The sequence below is a fragment of the Pituophis catenifer genome, unplaced genomic scaffold (genome assembly GCF_029215685.1).
Source record: "Pituophis catenifer annectens isolate HBS135680 unplaced genomic scaffold, rPitCat1.0.hap2 SCAF_13, whole genome shotgun sequence".
Taxonomy (NCBI): domain Eukaryota; kingdom Metazoa; phylum Chordata; class Lepidosauria; order Squamata; family Colubridae; genus Pituophis; species Pituophis catenifer.
The window spans coordinates 20,151,911-20,169,225 of NW_027256893.1; the positions used below are offsets into that span (position 1 = coordinate 20,151,911).

General features: G+C 44.1%; 1 protein-coding gene across 1 annotated transcript in view; it reads left to right on the forward strand.

The window, feature by feature from the left end:
- ADCY7 (adenylate cyclase 7) overlaps positions 1–17,315 on the forward strand; it is a 47,451-nt gene that overhangs the window by 15,413 nt on the left and 14,723 nt on the right. The window contains exons 8-13 of the mRNA XM_070952657.1: positions 321–479; positions 6,734–6,866; positions 11,205–11,390; positions 12,875–12,918; positions 14,062–14,115; positions 15,391–15,471. Coding sequence (XP_070808758.1) covers positions 321–479; positions 6,734–6,866; positions 11,205–11,390; positions 12,875–12,918; positions 14,062–14,115; positions 15,391–15,471 — 657 coding nt within the window. The remainder of the gene's footprint in view (positions 1–320; positions 480–6,733; positions 6,867–11,204; positions 11,391–12,874; positions 12,919–14,061; positions 14,116–15,390; positions 15,472–17,315) is intronic.

The window sequence follows — 17,315 nt, forward strand, 5'->3', positions numbered from 1 at the left end:
GTGACTTTGGGCCAGATCCTCTTTCTCAACCCAACCCACCTCTTGGAGTTATTATTGTGGGGAAAATCGGAGGAGGAATATGTGTTGGATACGTTTGCTGCCTTGAGTTATTTGTAAAAATTATAAAGGTGGGATGTAAACAAATAAGCAAAATCCCAAACTTACCTCATCCTCAGCCCCACAACATTATTTCACAACAATGAGAAAATAGTCAAAAATCAGTAGGATTGTTAAGTTCTAGAGATGGGACAATCAAATGACTTTCCATCTCGTCTTCCACACTGGAGTCTTTATAAATATTTTTATTATTATTTTTGCAGGCAAGTTAGGGAAGCCACAGGGGTGGACATCAACATGCGAGTTGGCATTCATTCCGGAAACGTACTTTGTGGGGTGATCGGACTTCGGAAATGGCAGTATGATGTCTGGTCTCACGACGTCTCCTTGGCCAACCGCATGGAATCTGCAGGCATCCCTGGGTAAGCCCGTGAAATCATTCCAGTGAGTGTCATCGTGATGGCAGATAGTGGAAATGTAGAGCGGTTTCAGTGGTGGGTTGCTACCGGTTCGCCCCGGATTGGGCGAATTGGTAGCAGTGGCAGGAGGCTCCGCCCATCCGCCCGGATGCTTCTCCGCATGCTCAGAAGTGTCGTGTGCCCACGAGTGAACCGGGAGCAACAGGTTTTGAAACCCACGGCTGAGCGGTTGCCTAGATGAGGTTGATTTAGTTGGGTTTAGTACAAGGATGCAGAACATTTGGGGGATAATCTGATCCTTCAGTTGGCTGGAAGATTTTACAGTGACATTAGAGCAGGAGTCAAGATGACACATTCTGAGTTCTTGGTCATGTTTGGGAAGCAAAGCACCCTTTAACTTTTTCTTCTAGTGCCAAAAATAGCCTAAATTTTGCCATCAATCTTCAGTGCCAAATTTGAGAATGGGATGTTTGGCCTATTTCCCCTGGTTTCTGTGTGTGAGAGTGAAAGCAGGAAACTTCTAGGAAGTCAGCTGCTTTTATTCTAATTCTTTTGTATGAAAAGTATGCAGAAAAGAGCGATACTGCCCGAGTTCAGCAGCGCGGTCATGATGCGTTGGGGTCTCTAGCAGGCCGTATATTCTTCACTCTGGGGATTCTGTTGGGTGAACCTTGATGTGATTTCTAAAACAGGTTTTAATGTATGACTGTATGTTGGAGGATGCACAACTTGGTAAACAATTTAGAAAGAGCTACGTTCAATTTCCTCCCTCCCTCCCTCCCTCCCTCACTATCAAGCCCTTCCTTCCTTCCATCCTTCCTTCTTCCTTCCTTCCTTCCTCCCTCCCTCCCTCGCTATCAAGCCCTTCCTCCCTCCTTCCCTCCCTCCCTACCTCATTCACTCACTCACTATCAAGCCCTTCCTTCCTTTCTTCCTCCCTCCCTCTCAAGCCCTTCCTCCCTCCCTCCCTCCCTCCCTTCCTTCCTTCCTCCCTCCCTCGCTCCCTCCCTCCCTCCCTCGCTATCAAGCCCTTCCTTCCTTCCTTCATTCCTCCCTCCCTCCCTCCCTCGCTATCAAGCCCTTCCTCCCTCCCTCCCTCCCTCCCTCCCTCCCTCCCTCGCTATCAAGCCCTTCCTTCCTTCCTTCCTTCCTTCCTTCCTTCCTTCCTTCCTTCCTTCCTTCCTTCCTTCCTTTTTCCCTTTTTCCCTTCCTTCCTTCCTTCCTCCCTCCCTCCCTCCCTTCCCCCTTCTTCTGTTTAGTAAATTCTTAGCTTAGGTCGCTATTCACCACCTAATAAAAATCACAATTGTCTCCAAAATGTACTCAGAGTTGCTAAATTAGATTCTGGATAGTAAGATGTGTGCCTTTGCTACGGAGGGAGTGGAAAGCTGCAAAAGAGATCTCGAAGATATCTTGCAACTGATGGAACTGCTTTGTAAATATTTCCCCGGATCTGCAGAATCATTTTCGTTCACAGTATTTTCGCCTCTCCAAGTGGCAACAGAGGAGTTTATTTTTAGTCACTTTTATGGCACCAGATGGATTGATTATTCTTTCCGGTACATGAGCTTACCTGTTGGCTGGATACTCCTGGAAGTGCAACATCATCCTCTTTGTGTACCTGGACACCTGCTTTATAGTTGCCGTAACTCAGTGTGTGGGCTATCAGAAAGAAATGCACTTTAGCTTTAGGACATAATAGCAGAATAAAGTATTTCACCCCAAGTCTTTTTCCTGGAGTTATGATTGCATATCTGCCAACATCTTGCTTGTTCAGGATGAAACCAGAGTACTGTGAAGCCAGGACACGGCCATTTAAGCGAACAAACTCTTGCCTTTAAAAACACTTCCCTGCTTACGAAAGGCAGAGAATATTTTGAAAAGACAAATGTTTGCCTACAAAAGAAATAGAAAGAACAAAATTCTGCGTCTAAGATTTTATATATACAGTATCCTAACCGGAGGGATAATTCAAAGCTATTTGTATCATCCTACATCCATTTTTATTAGGGACACGGTGGCTCAGTGGCTAAGACACTGAGCTTGTCGATCAAAAGGTCGGCAGTTCAGCGGTTCGAATCCCTAGTGCCATGTAACGGGGTGAGCTCCCATTACTTGTCCCAGCTTCTGCCAACCAGCAGTTCGAAAGCACGTAAAAAATGCAAGTAGAAAAATAGGGACCACCTTTGTTGGGAAGGTAACAGCGTTCCGTGCGCCTTTGGTGTCGAGTCATGCCGGCCACATGACCACGGAGACTTCTTCGGACAGCGCTGGCTCTTCTGGCTTTGAAAGGGAGATGAGCATCACCCCCTAGAGTCGGGAACGACTAGCACATATGTGCGAAGGGAACCTTTACCTTTACTTTATAACCGGAGGGATAATTCAAAGCTATTTGTATCATCCTCCTACATCCTTTTTTGCATTTCAGGGTTGGTCTTAGGAGCGAGAGAACGCTAAGCAGTTTTCCCTGCTACTCCATGTTTTATTCTTGAGACTAAGTGAATGAGTGAATAAACGAATGAAGTGAATGAGTGAAGTTGACTGAATGATAGAATAATAAAATAACAGAGTTAGAAGGGACCTTGTAGGACTTCTAGTCTTTTAGACTGAAGCTTTTGTAGATGAGAGGAACTATGGATTCACCTAGTTAGCGGATAAAATCTCAAATAAATGATAGTGTGATACATTGTTAGGTGTTGGAGCGAAATAAAAAAAAATATTGGCACTCTGTTTCCACCATTATCTCGATTGAGGCTGAGATCTGTTGTTAGTCTTCATTGGTTCCTCTAATCTTAACAATATATTGGGCAGTTATTGTTTTACAGAAAGGCACAAACAATCCCATAATGGCGTATGCTATTTTCTTTTTGTAACATTGGAAAGTATTTTGGTGTGCGTGCGTGTGTGTATATTACTAAGTAAGCTGTACGTTGTGGTCCTTCCTGAGAACCCTCAATGCAAGCCAGCTGAGTAAACTCTTGGAGAATGGCGTAGTAGAGTGTGATACACCCAGACGTTATTTAAGCAGGGAGGAGACGACTGAAAAGAGTGCTTTCAGCTTAAAATGGAATTAAAATTGAATGAAGCCTTCTTCCAATTGAAAACACAATGGGCCATTTGCTACCCTGTCTTACCTCTGGCACTAAGCACGTAGTAATAATCACTTTGATTGGCACCACATTCATCTCCTTCGTTGAAAGGGACAGTACTCATCAGAGCAATATTGCCAAGCGCTTAGTAGACAAACATAATGGAGGAAAGAAGCAAGAAGGGGTGTCTTTTAGCAGGTCTGAAATCCAGACTGTATTGGGGAATCGAGGGAAGGAGGAAGAAAAACAGGGACAAAAACGGATTGTTCAAAAATAAACAAGAAGAGCAAGCAAAGTTAGAAGGTGGAGTTAAGCAGGTCATCAGTTTGGAGTCATTGCGTTGCCGCAAGTCCAGCCCAGCCATGAATTCCGTTGACCTTTATCTAGCACCAATTCAACACCAAGTGTTAGTTGACTAGATTCTAGTTAAGCAACAATAAACTCTTCTGCACTTTGACTCCAATGAATGCTACTAGTTATTTGCACCTGACACTGATTCTGCTAGAGACAATGTGAGTTGGTTGCTTTTGGCAGTAGATGCTGAGGGTGGCAAGGAACAGCGGTGAGATGCTGGAGGATATTGGATGTGTATGTGTGTCCATCTGTATCAGTGGTGGGTTTCAAATTTTTTTACTACTGGTTCTGTGGGTGTGGCTTGGTGGGCGTGGCATGGCTTGGTGGGTGTGGCAGGGGAAAGATACTGTAAAATCTCCATTCCCACCCCACTCCAGGGGAAGGATACTGCAAAATCCCCATTTCCTCCCAATCAGCTGGGACTCTGGAGGCAGAGAATTAGTGGTAGGTTGCCCCCGGTTTGGACTGGTTCTATAACCCGATCTCATCAAAATGCTTCTGCGCATGTGCAGAAGAGCGCACACATGCACAAGTGAAGCAAGCACGCGCGAGAGGCCCCGTTGTGAACCGGTAGTAAAGGTAAGTAGAATCTACCCCTGCAGAGACTAGATGGGGGCGGGGCCAGCCAGAGGTGGTATTTACCAGTTCTCCGAACTACTCAAAATTTCCGCTACAGGTTCTCCAGAACTGGTCAGAACCTGCTGAAACCCACCTCTGATCTTTTTCTGTCCTCTTTGCCCCAGAATATTTAAGAAGAATTTAGTTGTTGGCCAGAGCTACTGTGAGATCCTTAGATTTGTCAATCATGCTGTGGAGACTGCTATTTTATTTAGTTTAATTGTCTAGTCATTAAACATGTTGAAGGAACTTCTCAGAAATACAGTCTTTTCCCAAACTGGCCTGATCTTTTCTTCAGATAAAAGACGCTTTCTAACGACTGTATTTTATTCAATCCTTGGTGCTGGTAATTGTGGCTTCTTTTATGTGTATTCTTGTCTCCCACGAGGGAACTCATAACGTTTCTATAGTCTTTTCTTCCCTCCTTCTAATTTCACTTTCCCAAGAAGAATACATGAAGAGAGAGTGGCTGTCACGAGGGTGAGCAAAATTATGACACACTCCTCAGACCTTGTTCCATTGTTATTCAGTGCCTTCCTTTGCTTCCCCCCCCACCTCTCCTCTCTTTTTGGGTTTGCATCAGGGGTGAAATCCAGCAGGTTCTAACAGGTTCTGGGGAACCGGTAATGGAAATTTTGAGTAGTTCGGAGAACCGGCAAATACCACCTCTGGTTGGCCCCAGAGTGGGGTGATAATGGAGATTTTGCAGTATCCTTCCCCTGGAGTGGGGTGGTAATGGAGATTTTGCAGTATCCTTCCCCTGCCACACCCACCAAGCCACGCCCACCAAACCGGTAGGGAAAATTTTTGGATTTCACCCTGGTTTGCATGAGATGCTGAAGTGTGGCTTGTTAAATAAACCAGAATTGTGCACGGTTAGAGAACAAAGCGGATCCAAATTAATGAAGCACATTATGGTTTGTGATGTGTGTGAACCAAGCTCCCAATAAAGGAGAATATTTGTAGCTCGGAGGGTGTTGAAATAAGATATTTAGAGGTAAATAGAGGACTCGTGGTGTCACCCAGTTCGTGTAATGAAATGCGTGCAAGAAAACTATCAGGCTCAGAGAGCACCAAGGACTCCTCGAAACCAAGCTACGTTGAGATTTAATTTACAAGAAGATTATCTTTGGGGTCTCCTTCTCCCTCCCTCCCTCCCTCCCTCCCTCTTTCTCTCCCTCCCTCCCTCCTTCCCTCCCTCCTTCGCTCTCCCTCCCTCTCTCTGTCTCCCTCCCTCCCTTCTTCCCCCTCTCTCTCCCTCCCTTCTTCCATCTGTCCTTCCCTCTCTCCCTCCCTCTATCTCCCTCCCTCCCTATCTTCCTCCTTCTCTCCCTCCTTCTCTCCCTCCCTCCATCCCTCTCTCTGTTTCCTTCACGCCCTCTCCCTCCCTCCCTCCCTCTCCCTCCCTCTGTCCATCCCACCATCCATCCCCCCTCCCTCTCCCTCCTTCCTTCCCTCCCTCCTTCGCTCTCCATCCTTCTCTCTCCCTCCCTCCCTCTCTGTCTCCCTCCCTTCTTCCCCCTCTCTCTCCCTCCCTTCTTCCATCTGTCCTCTCTCCCTCCCTCCCTCCCTCTCTCCCTCCCTCCCTCTGTTTCCTTCACGCCCTCTCTCTCCCTCCCTCCCTCTCCCTCCCTCTGTCCATCCCACCATTCATCCCCCCTCTCTCTCCCTCCTTCCTTCCCTCCCTCCTTCGCTCTCCATCCTTCTCTCTCCCTCCCTCCCTCCCTCTCTCTCTCCCTCCCTTCTTCCATCTGTCCTCTCTCCCTCCCTCCCTCTCTCTCTCCCTCCTTCCCTCCCTCTCTCTCTCCCTCCTTCCTTCCCTCCTTCTCTCTCTCCCTCTCTCCCTCTCTCTGTTTCCTTCCCTCCCTCTCTCTCCTTCCCTCCGTCCCTCTCTCTCTCTCTCTCTCTCTCTCTCTCTCCAAAACAGTCGCAAACACTGCACAAAGTTCTGAGAATTGGCACGACTGGATGTTCTATCACGCTATCCAGCTGAGCTGCTCGAGAGCAAGATCCTGCCAGGGATCTTGATCTTGGCTGCCAAATGTGTAGCAGCAGAGAGCTTTCAGACGCCGCCGCCATTGTAATGGTAATCGATTCCCGGGAATGACGTTTCTGCAAACATTTCAGCCCTTTGTACACTTCTCTCTCTCTCTCTCTCCCTCCCTCTCTCTCCCCTCCCCCCCGTCCTCTTTGCAGCCGCGTGCACATCACAGAAGCAACCCTAAATCATCTTGGCAAAGCTTATGAGGTGGAAGAAGGCAATGGGCACCTCCGGGATCCCTATCTTGAAGCCATGAATATCAAGACTTATTTGGTGATTGACCCCAGGGTAAGTATTCTTTGATGCAAAACAAACAAACAAACAAGTATGAGCGCCCAGACATTTCTGGCTCTCTCATTTCGCACGTGCGGTGCTGAATCGTGGTTTAACATGATGTCCACGGTTGGTTGAGTTTGCACACATGGAAAACTAAGAACATGCAACCCAGTACAATGGCGTGGAGCGGTCTTTCTCAATATTAGCAACTCTTAAGATGTGTGGACTTCAGCTCTCAGAATTCCTCAGCCAACAGGGGTGAAATCCAGCAGGTTCTGACAGGTTCTGGAGAACCGGTAGCGGAAATTTTGAGTAGTTCAGAGAACCGGCAAATAACCACCTCTGGCTGGTCCCAGAGTGGGGAGGGAATGGAGATTTTGCAGTATCCTTCCCCTGCCACACCCACCAAGCCACGCCCACAGAACCAGTAGTAAAAAGAATTGGATTTCACCACTGAGTTGAAGTCCACACACCTTAGAGTTGTGAAAGTTGAGAAACACTGGTGTATAGGTATAGGGTCTCCTGCTTGAGCAGGGAGTTGGACTAGAAGACTTTCAAGGTCCCTTCTGGCTCTATTCCGATTGACAGGATCAAGAGTGTTGTTGCATTATGAATTGCTCAGGAATAACCCTAATGACACTGAGAAATCCCCAAGTGGCCTCAACGACTCTCTAAAAGGATGCAAATGACCAGTTCTCTGTAAGGAGTATAAATCCTTCTATTCCCCACCATCCAGTCAGAGCTGAAGAAGCTTCTTTCTTATTTATTTATTTATTTATATTTATATTTATATTTATATTTATATTTATATTTATATTTATATTTATATTTATATTTATATTTATATTTATATTTATATTTATTTATTTATTTATTTATTTATTTTTCGTATTTCTATGCCGCCCACTCTCCGAGGACTCTGGGCGGCTTACATCAAAGACAGTATACTAAATAGCATATTTGCCCCCAACGATCTGGGTCCTCATTTTACCCACCTCGGAAGGATGGAAGGCTGAGTCAACCTTGAGCCGGTGAGATTTGATCCGCTGATCTTCTGAACTAGCAGTCAGCTGAAGTAGCTGCAGTACAGCACTCTAACCACTGCGCCACCTCGGCTCTTCTTGGATGAGAAGCGAAACGTCCTCAAAGAAAAACCAGACAGCCTCTTGAAAAAAAGCACCTTTGGGACAACCATGGCCTGGATGATTGAGAATTCTCCATAGACACGCAGGAAAAAAGTTAATAGCACGGTGATATTAGAATCTGTCAGATCTAACTATAAGCATTTCGTACAGGAGCTGTGAAGGCAAGCTGCAAAGTTGTTGGGCAGACAACGAAGATCCTTGCTGGGAAAATAGAAAGGAAGAAAATCTAAGCCTGACCTACAGGCTGGCTGAAGAAATGATTATTGTTATCTGAAGAAGCCCACATGGAAAGCTGAGGGACAAAAGGATCTGAAGTATCTAAAGAGAATAGAAGAAGGGGGTTGGACCTGAAGACCTCCAAGGTCCCTTCCAACACTGTTATTTTATATTCTAAGAAGACCATGTACAGTTTTGCCATGTTGATCAGTGATACAATCAAGAAATGAATTGACCAGTGAGAGTTACAGAATTATGCAACTACAGAAGGAACCTTGGAGGTCTTCTAGTCCAATCCCCCACTCAAGCAGGAGACCCTATACCAGTGATGGCTAACCTTTTTGCCATCGCGTGCCAGGAAGGGGGGGGGGAGCCAGGACAGGAAGTGATGTTTTTTGCTGTCCCCAGCCTCCAGAGCCTCTCTAGGAGTCTCTGGAGGCTGTGGACAGCAAAAAAGTCACTTCCTGTCCAACCGGGAGTTGGGAAATGGGCTGTTTCAAGCCTCCGGAGGGCCTCTGAGGGGGTGGGCAAGGCTGTTTTCGCCCTCCCCAGATGCATAGAGAGGATCTGGAGCCAGATGAGAAAGAAAAACGGGACTTTCCCCCTCTCAGGCCCTCCAGAGGCAGGAAACAGCCTGTTTCCCTACTTCTTGTGGGCCCAGAACTGGCCGGCGCGCACATGCACGCCAGAGCTGAGCTGATGTGCCCACTGATATGGCTACAACTGCCACCTGTGGCACGCGTGCCATAGGTTCGCCATCACAGCCCTATACCATTTCGCACAAACGGCTTGTCCAATCTCTTCTTAAAAACCTCCAGTGTTGCAGCACCCACAACTTCTGGAGGCAAGTCGAAGTTGATGGTTGCAAACTAGGGATGAAAAAGACAAGGCTGCATTTCATTTTAGGTTTTACTAAGCAACCTAAACCTCTCTCTCTTTTTTTTTTAAAAAACTCAGCCACATCTGAGTCTCCGTAGCATATCCATGCAAAATATAAAGCTAGGGGGGGAAAATTATCAGAAACAGAAGTAGGCAGAGAGGAGTTAGATGATTCTAATCTAAAAATACCATTGAGTTCTGTTGTCTAAATATATATATTCTTCAGCTGACACCAAGCTCGCCTTTGATCAGGTGGCCCACAATATTATTTTGCAAACCCACATCTCTCTGTTTGCTTCCTCCTTTTGTGTGTGTGTGTGTGTGTTTTGTTTTAGATCTTTATCATGTGTTGTGATTGTACCAGGCTTGGAACAGAAATGGGGAATAATGAGGTATCCAAAGCCGAACTAAAGTGAAGCCTGCAACCTGGAAAGTTTTTTGTTTTTTTAAAAAAAATTGGTTGTGTGCCCTTGGAAAAGGAGGGGGAGAGAGAGAAAGTATTAAACATTCAGTTGCCATGAACCACCGATCCCGGGGAAACAATGGCTTTTAAATTTCGATCTCCAAGGAGCCCTTCAGGAATCCAGAACAGTTGTTCTTTAAATGTGTGTAATTAAACAGAATAGGCACTCAGACTCCCACGCTCGCTTTAAGTGCAGCTCTATCAGCAGTTTGAGAAGAACTGATTTCAAAAAGAAAAAAAGAAAATAAAAGCCATTGCACAGTGAATACTTCTCCTAGTTTGCTTTCCTCAGCTTACAAAAGAGGTTCGGGGGTTTCTTCCCCCCCCTCCCTCCTTTTCTGTTTTTCAACCATTTCTACAGCTCTGACAGTATTCCAAGGTCAATGGCCACCTGTTTGCCTTCGATATTCTCATTAATAAAGGATATTAGTTCCGCTTTGCAGAACATAGCGGTCCACAGGCAGTCACAGTTCCGAATGAATAACCCTTCGAAGACTACATTCTTGTAGAACAGTGCTTCCCAACCCAGGGTAAATTACCCAGAATTGGATAAAAGTGGTTTTTCTTTTGGTAACGACTACATGTATCCATTACCAATCACCATTTGTGGAGGTTAATGCTTGCTATTAACTGGTTTCTGAGGGTTTGTTTTTTTTAAGCTCTTTTAATCCTGTTTACCCATAGTAGGACTCAAAGGTGCTCCCAAGTCAGCATTCGGAGCAGCGACTAAGCCTACAGAATGTAAGATAAGACATAGAGGAGAATATCTATAGCTCAGGGTTGAACTCTGGAGCCTTTGGTGCCTTCTGAGTTTGGTTGTTGGCTTGCAGACGTTTCCTTATCCAAGTAGGTAACCTCATCAGCGCGAGAGCTCAAGCATATTTTCAACCGGGAAACTAAGCATCCTAGAGACCAAGCAAAATCCAAAAACGGTAGGGAATTCCTGGATGTTTGGCTTCCTGACAAATCAGACAACAAGAGACGCAGAGATAAGCTGTATTTATACGCCATTCAAAAGAGACAAATTTTAAAAAGCTAAGAACGAAACCAAGAGACCAGAACACATCTTCCCCAGCAACCAATAATACCCAGATAAACAAGGATTAATCCCAGACAAACAGTCTAGCAGAAAACAATACCTAATTAAGGAACTACGGAGGAAAAAAACACATCCCCACCAATACCAGCTGGGCAATCTATGGTATATAATCAGAGAGTAAACCCCACACTCAACTACACTGATCATATAACCGAGTTGGATCTTGAAATGTCTGCAAGCAAACAACCAAGTTCAGAGAGCATTATCTTCTTTTAACAACCCCATAATCTCTTGCAGAGTGGAGTAATAGAATGAATTACTCTGGGCAATTGAATGAAGCTAGCAGAATGTTTACTGGCCAGATGCCCTTCCTGTCGCCAATGTGGAGTTTTGTTCAGCAGATATATTCTCATTGTGCCCAGGGAGAGGAATATCTGCCTCTACCTAGGATTGAACTCATAGCCTCCTGATTGTGAGGTGAGAGCTCCACCTCTAGGCCACCACACCACTCCAGAGAGCACTAAAGACTCCAGAAGGTAAAATAAATAATGTGGCCAATGTAATCATTAATTTATATTCTCTCCCTCCCTCCCTCCCTCTTTCTCTAGTCAAAACAGCGTGCCACCAACAATCATTTTCCTCAATCCAGAGTGCAGGATGGCTTGAAGATGAGAGCCTCTGTCCGGATGTCACGATACTTGGAATCGTGGGGAGCAGCTCGTCCCTTTTCCCACCTGAACCACCGAGAGAGTGTGAGCAGTGACACTTCTGCGCCCAGCCGCAGACGCAGGAAGGTGAATCTTTGCTGCATGTTCTTCAAAATTGTCTTCCAAGCACAAGTCCTTTGATGAGATATGGAGGCATGCATGAGGTTTCTCACGGACAGGAAAACAAGGAGTTGAAAAACGTCTACACAGAGACACATTCCTGTTTCGTGTCTGTGATTGTGAAAGAACAAGTCCAGGTGTGAAGTGTCCAATCAAAGTGATTTATTGCTACTTATGCCTAGGCCACAGGAACCTTCTCGATTAAAGTTAGCAGCTGCTTGGAGTTAGAAAAGGGTCTGCAGAATTCAAGGGTAGCTGGATTTAGTTTGCTTATGGCTATGTAGGGTGATCCCTCCTACAGTGGCCATGTTTCCCATTTGTAATGGAGATAAGATATAAATACATCATTTAATAGCAAAGGGGGAAAGAGCTGTGAAGACTGAGGATGGAGAACATCTGTTTACCCTATTTTCCCAAAAATAAGACCCAACTAGAAAATAAGGCCTAGCATGATTTTTTCAAGATGCTTGTAATATAAGCCCTACCCCAAAAAATAAGACCCAGTTAAGATCATCAGCCACGGACACAATTAGTACCACATTTTCCCCAAAATAAGACCTAACCAGAAAATAAGCCCTAATGCGTCTTTTGGAGCAAAAAATAATATAAGACCCAGTCTTATTTTCAGGGAAAGATGGTAGTAGTTTTGTAGAGATTCTCCATCTCTTCTTATTTCAACTTCTGCCATATTATTTTCGTTCCATCATTTTTTATCCTGTTCAATTTTATTTTTAAATAACATCACTTTAGGCTTTAGGCTTCTTCTCTGTTGCAATCACTCCAGTTGTTTACATTCTTCTTTCATTTCCGGAAATGTGTCTCTAATTCCCTTCCCTATCATGAACAATAAAATATTCATCTTAATTTGCATTATTATCAGCATTAATAATATTCTTATATTACTTATTTTCACCTTTCCATCTGCTGTGGTTTGTCACAAACATGTTCTATTCCTTCTTTTTTGCATAAATAGTCACTTTCATGATTTCGGCCTTTCTTTTCTTTACAATTAACATTTTTTATGTTGATATCGCAATTAATAATATTGTCAAATTACTTACTATCACATTTCTATCTATTAAAATTTAATGTAGACAAACTGTATTCATTCATCTTCATATATTCACTTATAGTCCCTTTCCACCATGTCTTATTTTTTTTCCACTTCTACCGTATTATTCTTACATATTTCTTTATCATTTCATTTTCAATGCTTTCATCTAGTTAATATCACAGTATATCCTAAAATAATTCTCTCTTACTTCCTCCTACTTCTGACGGGGACATTATAGCAACTCCCAACCATTTATGATGCTTTTTATCTTCTGGAGAATTGAGCCTAGATCCCCTTTATTTATAGGTGCCTTTAATATTTAGATTACTAAATCTATATGCATTGTTTACTTCTTCAACAAGTAAAACATTCTTCTTTATGCTTTCCCCTTGCTTAGGAAATAGCCCTGCAGCTCGCGAGTCGTCAGAGGACTTCAGAGAGGCAAGTTGCATATCTTTATTTACTGCCTGGTCAAGACCTCGCTTTTCTTAATCCTAAAGGTAAAGGTAAAGGTTCCCCTCGCATATGTGTTAGTCGTTCCCGACTCTAGGGGGCGGTGCTCATCTCCGTTTCAAAGCCAAAGAGTCAGCGCTTTCCGAAGACGTCTCCGTGGTCATGCGACCGGCATGACTCAACGCCAAAGGCGCACGGAACGCTGTTCCCTTCCCACCAAAGGTGGTCCCTATTTTTCTACTTGCATTTTTTACATGCTTTCAAACTGCTAGGTTGGCAAAAGCTGGGACAAGTAACAGGAGCTCACCCCGTTACGCAGCACTAGGAATTCGAACCGCTGAACTGCCGACCTTTCGATCGACAAGCTCAGTGTCTTAGCCACTGAGCCACGGCATCTCTATTGACTTGATGAAAGGAGAGGCTTCATTTGCAGTTAGAGCTTCGGAATTCTGTGTTGGTTGGATATGTACCCCTCCCCACTTCCCCAGGACTTAAAACCAATGTTTCATCCCAACTCTGCTCCAACTGCCCACCAATGAGCATAATGTCGTGATTGCCAAGAGGAAGTTGAAAAATAGAGAAAGACAACGTCACACATTTTCTCCCTTGTCTTCTCAAATTTTCCTCTATTTTTCTTTCTTGTGCTGTGCCTAGAAACCGCAGTTCTGCTGTTCTCAAAGGTGCTTTAAAAAAAAAAAAGAATCCATAAAAAGAATATTAAAAAAAAATAAAAAATATGAAAATCTACGTAGGCATGCAGTTCTGCTGATGCGGAACCTAGTGTTTTTTAACTACTGCGTGTTGCCAATGTAAAAGAAAAAAAACAGCCACGTAACAGAACCATTTCGCAGGTTACCTGATTATTGCTTTGTATGCTTTTGAGCAGCAGAAATGAGTTATATTTTAATCGGTCCTTACACTTTTCAATTGGCTCTTCCAGACTTTTAAAAGAAGGGATGCAAAACTTATTTTTCAAAATTATTTAAGGTTTCCCCACGTGGGAGGATGCAAATATCCCAGGAGAAGATGCTGTAATTTTGAGGGAAATGTTTTAATTGTTTTGCTAATTATTGGCCTGGATCTATGCGTTCCATCCAACTTTTCTTTCTCTTTCTCTATGTATCTTGTTAGTTTCGATGGATCTAGACAACAGCACTTCTGTCCTCCTTCTGTTCTAACTTATAAGTGAGTTTTTCTTCCTCTTTTAACTTTCAGTGATTTTTCTTTTTTCTTTTCTCTGTGCTATAGCCCTGCTGATAATTCTTTTGGTAATTTTTCATTTCACCTCTCTCTAAAGCAGGGATGTAGAACAGTGGGGGGTTTCAATTTTTTTTACTACCGGTTCTGTGGGCGTGGCTTGGTGGGCGTGGTGTGGCTTGGTGGGTGTGGCTTGGTGGGCGGCAGGGGACGGATACTGTAAAATCTCCATTCCCTCCCCAATCTAGGGGAAGGTTACTGCAAAATCCCCATTTCCTCCCAATCAGCTGGGACTTGGGAGGCAGAGAATAGATGGGGGCCAGTCAGAATTTTTACTACCGGTTCTCCGAACTACTCAAAATTTCCACTAAAATTTCCACAAAATTTCTGGAGAACTGGTCAGAACCTGCTGAAACCCACCTCTGATGTCCAACCTTGGCAACTTTAAGTCTTATGGACCGATGCTTGTGAAGGAAAAAAACATAATGAAAATTTGATCTAGATTAGAAAGATTTGGTGTTAACGAAATGGCTAGTTATATATTAAGCAAAAAGTAGAGATTGGAGTGTGTTTATCTTGTACTGTGCTAGGAAGAGTTGGAAGTCAATGCCCCCCCCTTTTTTTCTCTTTCCCCTTGTATTTCACATCCCCTTTTCCCGTTCAATTTCCTTCCCTTAATTTCCTATTTTCTTTTCTTTTTTTTGTATTTTATACAATAAAAAATATTAAAGACTCAAGTCTTGTGGACCGACACAGCTGGCTGGGGAATTCTGGGAGTTGAAGTCCACAGATCTTAAAGTTGCCAACTGCTCTTAAAGCAGTTGACATCCTTCAAAAAGATAACAGTCACTGGATTCACAGGCAGCAAGCTAAACCATAAATCACGGTTTGTGAGTTTCTTTCCTGAGCTCCCATGTCATGCTTAGCTATCGCCAAACAAGGCAAATTATGAATTAGGATGCGAATTCAGCCCAAGAACTTTCTTTCTCAAGTATAAAGCCACAAAAATCACACAAATCCATGCAGTAATTATTCCAGCCATGTACAATTTGTGGACGATCACTACAGTTTAATACAGGCTAAATTTCTGTTTCCTCACAAACTCTTTCATTTCTCATTCTCGATATCCTAGCGGCCAAAATTGGATTTAAAAAAAATATATTTCTCAAGCTTGGGAAGTTGCTTTCCAGTTAATGTCGTTTCTCTGAATGTTTGAAAGGAATCCCTATTCACGGGGTCATTTTTCCTCTGTTTGTTTTTTAGAAATACGTCTCAGAAAGGAAGAATGGAGGAAGAAATCAACGATAAGATGATGTCGACCATCGAGGGCCTGAGTTCAGCCAAGTAAGAAAGCAGAAGTGGTCCTTTTGCAGATCGGAGAAGGAGAAGAGATTCCTTCTCCATTTTCAGTCAAAAGAAAGGGCGTGACAGAAATGTCACCTCGTCATCTCGTGGGCTTGCGTGGGCTGTCTGTAGTCGGTTCCTCTGGTACAACTTCAGTTCCTGCTAAAGGAAATGTTACAAAAAAACACCCTTCTTAATTCATTCTCGGGCGCCCCACAGATTAGCCTAATCCAGTCTTGGCGAACCTTTTCGGCTATTTCCGGCGGAAACAGGAACAGCAGCTGCCTGGTGTGCATAAGCACGCTGGGAAGATGATCTTCCGGTTTCCAGCACGCGCATGCCTACCGGCCACCGGATCTTCTGGTTTCTGGTGTGCATGCGCACGCGAAGACCAGCTAGCTGGTGCACATACATGCGCTGGAAACCAGAATAGCAGCTCATGTACGCCCCGGAAAGATGATCTTCCAGTTTCCAGCGTGTGCATGCGTACCGGCCAACTGATCTTCCAATTTATGGCGCTGGCCACGACGCATGCGTGCGGTGGAAACTGGAACAGCAACCACCTGGTGCACATGTGCATGACAGGAAGATGATCTTCCAGTTTCCAACACTCCTGCATGCATGGACCAGCTGGCCAGCACACCCCAACCCGCAAAAGTGAGTCCACACTCAGTTTTATGACCTTTTTCTGCCACGGTTGTTAAGGTGAATCGCTGTCAGTCATTAATTGGATCATAAGGCCATGAAGCGCGTCCAGTTTCCCTCATTGACATTTGCCAGCCGGGAAGGTTGAAAATACAGGTGGTCCACGACCACAATTGAGCCCAAAATTTCTGTTGCAACAAATCAGACATTTGTTAAGGGAGTTTTGCCCCATTCTATGACCTCTCTCGCCACTGTCGTTAAGTGAATCACTGCAGTGGATAAGTTAGTAACTCGGTTGTTCCGTGAATTTGGCTTCCCCATTGACTTGGCTTTTTTCGGACGTTGTGTTGTAACTTCAGACGGTCACTATGTCGTAAGTCAAGGACTGTGTGTGTTATTTGGGAGTCATCCCTACAAAACAACCATGATGTGACCCAGTCTAGGTTTAAAGACATCCAGTTAATCTTTAACATTGCAATTCTAAACTGGTGTCAAGTTTTCATCTAAAATTCTCTCTGTGCTAGATGCTGATTAGAAGGTTTACTGTTACAGGCTTTTAAAAGCACTTAAAGCAAAATTAAGTCTTCATTTCTCACACGATGCAGCAACTACAAAGACGCCGTAGAGGCTGGATAATTGTAAGAAATACATTTTGGTTCTGTAATGCAGGAACCGGTGAAAACTTCATTCAGAGCTGCTTAATCATTTAGTACCATATTCTACCTTTTATAGAATAGAATAGAATAGAATAGAATAGAATAGAATAGAATAGAATAGAATAGAATCAGAAGTGGGTTGCAGCAGGTTCTGACCAGTTCTGGAGAACCAGTTGCGGAAATTTTGAGTAGTTTGAAGAACTGGTAGTAAAAATTCTGACTGGCCCCACCCCCATCTATTCCCTGCCTCCCAAGTCCCAGCTGATGGAGAGGAAATGGGGATTTTGCAGTATCCTTCCCCCGGAGTGGGGTGGGAATGGAGATTTTACTGTATCCTTCCCATGCCACACCCACCAAGCTATGCCACACCCACCAAGCCACACCCACAGAACCGGTAGTAAAAAATTTTGAAACCCACCATAGAATAGAATAGAACAGAACAGAACAGAACAGAACAGAACAGAACAGAACAGAACAGAATAGAATAGAATAGAATAGAATAGAATAGAATAGAATAGAATAGAATAGAATTCTTTATTGGCC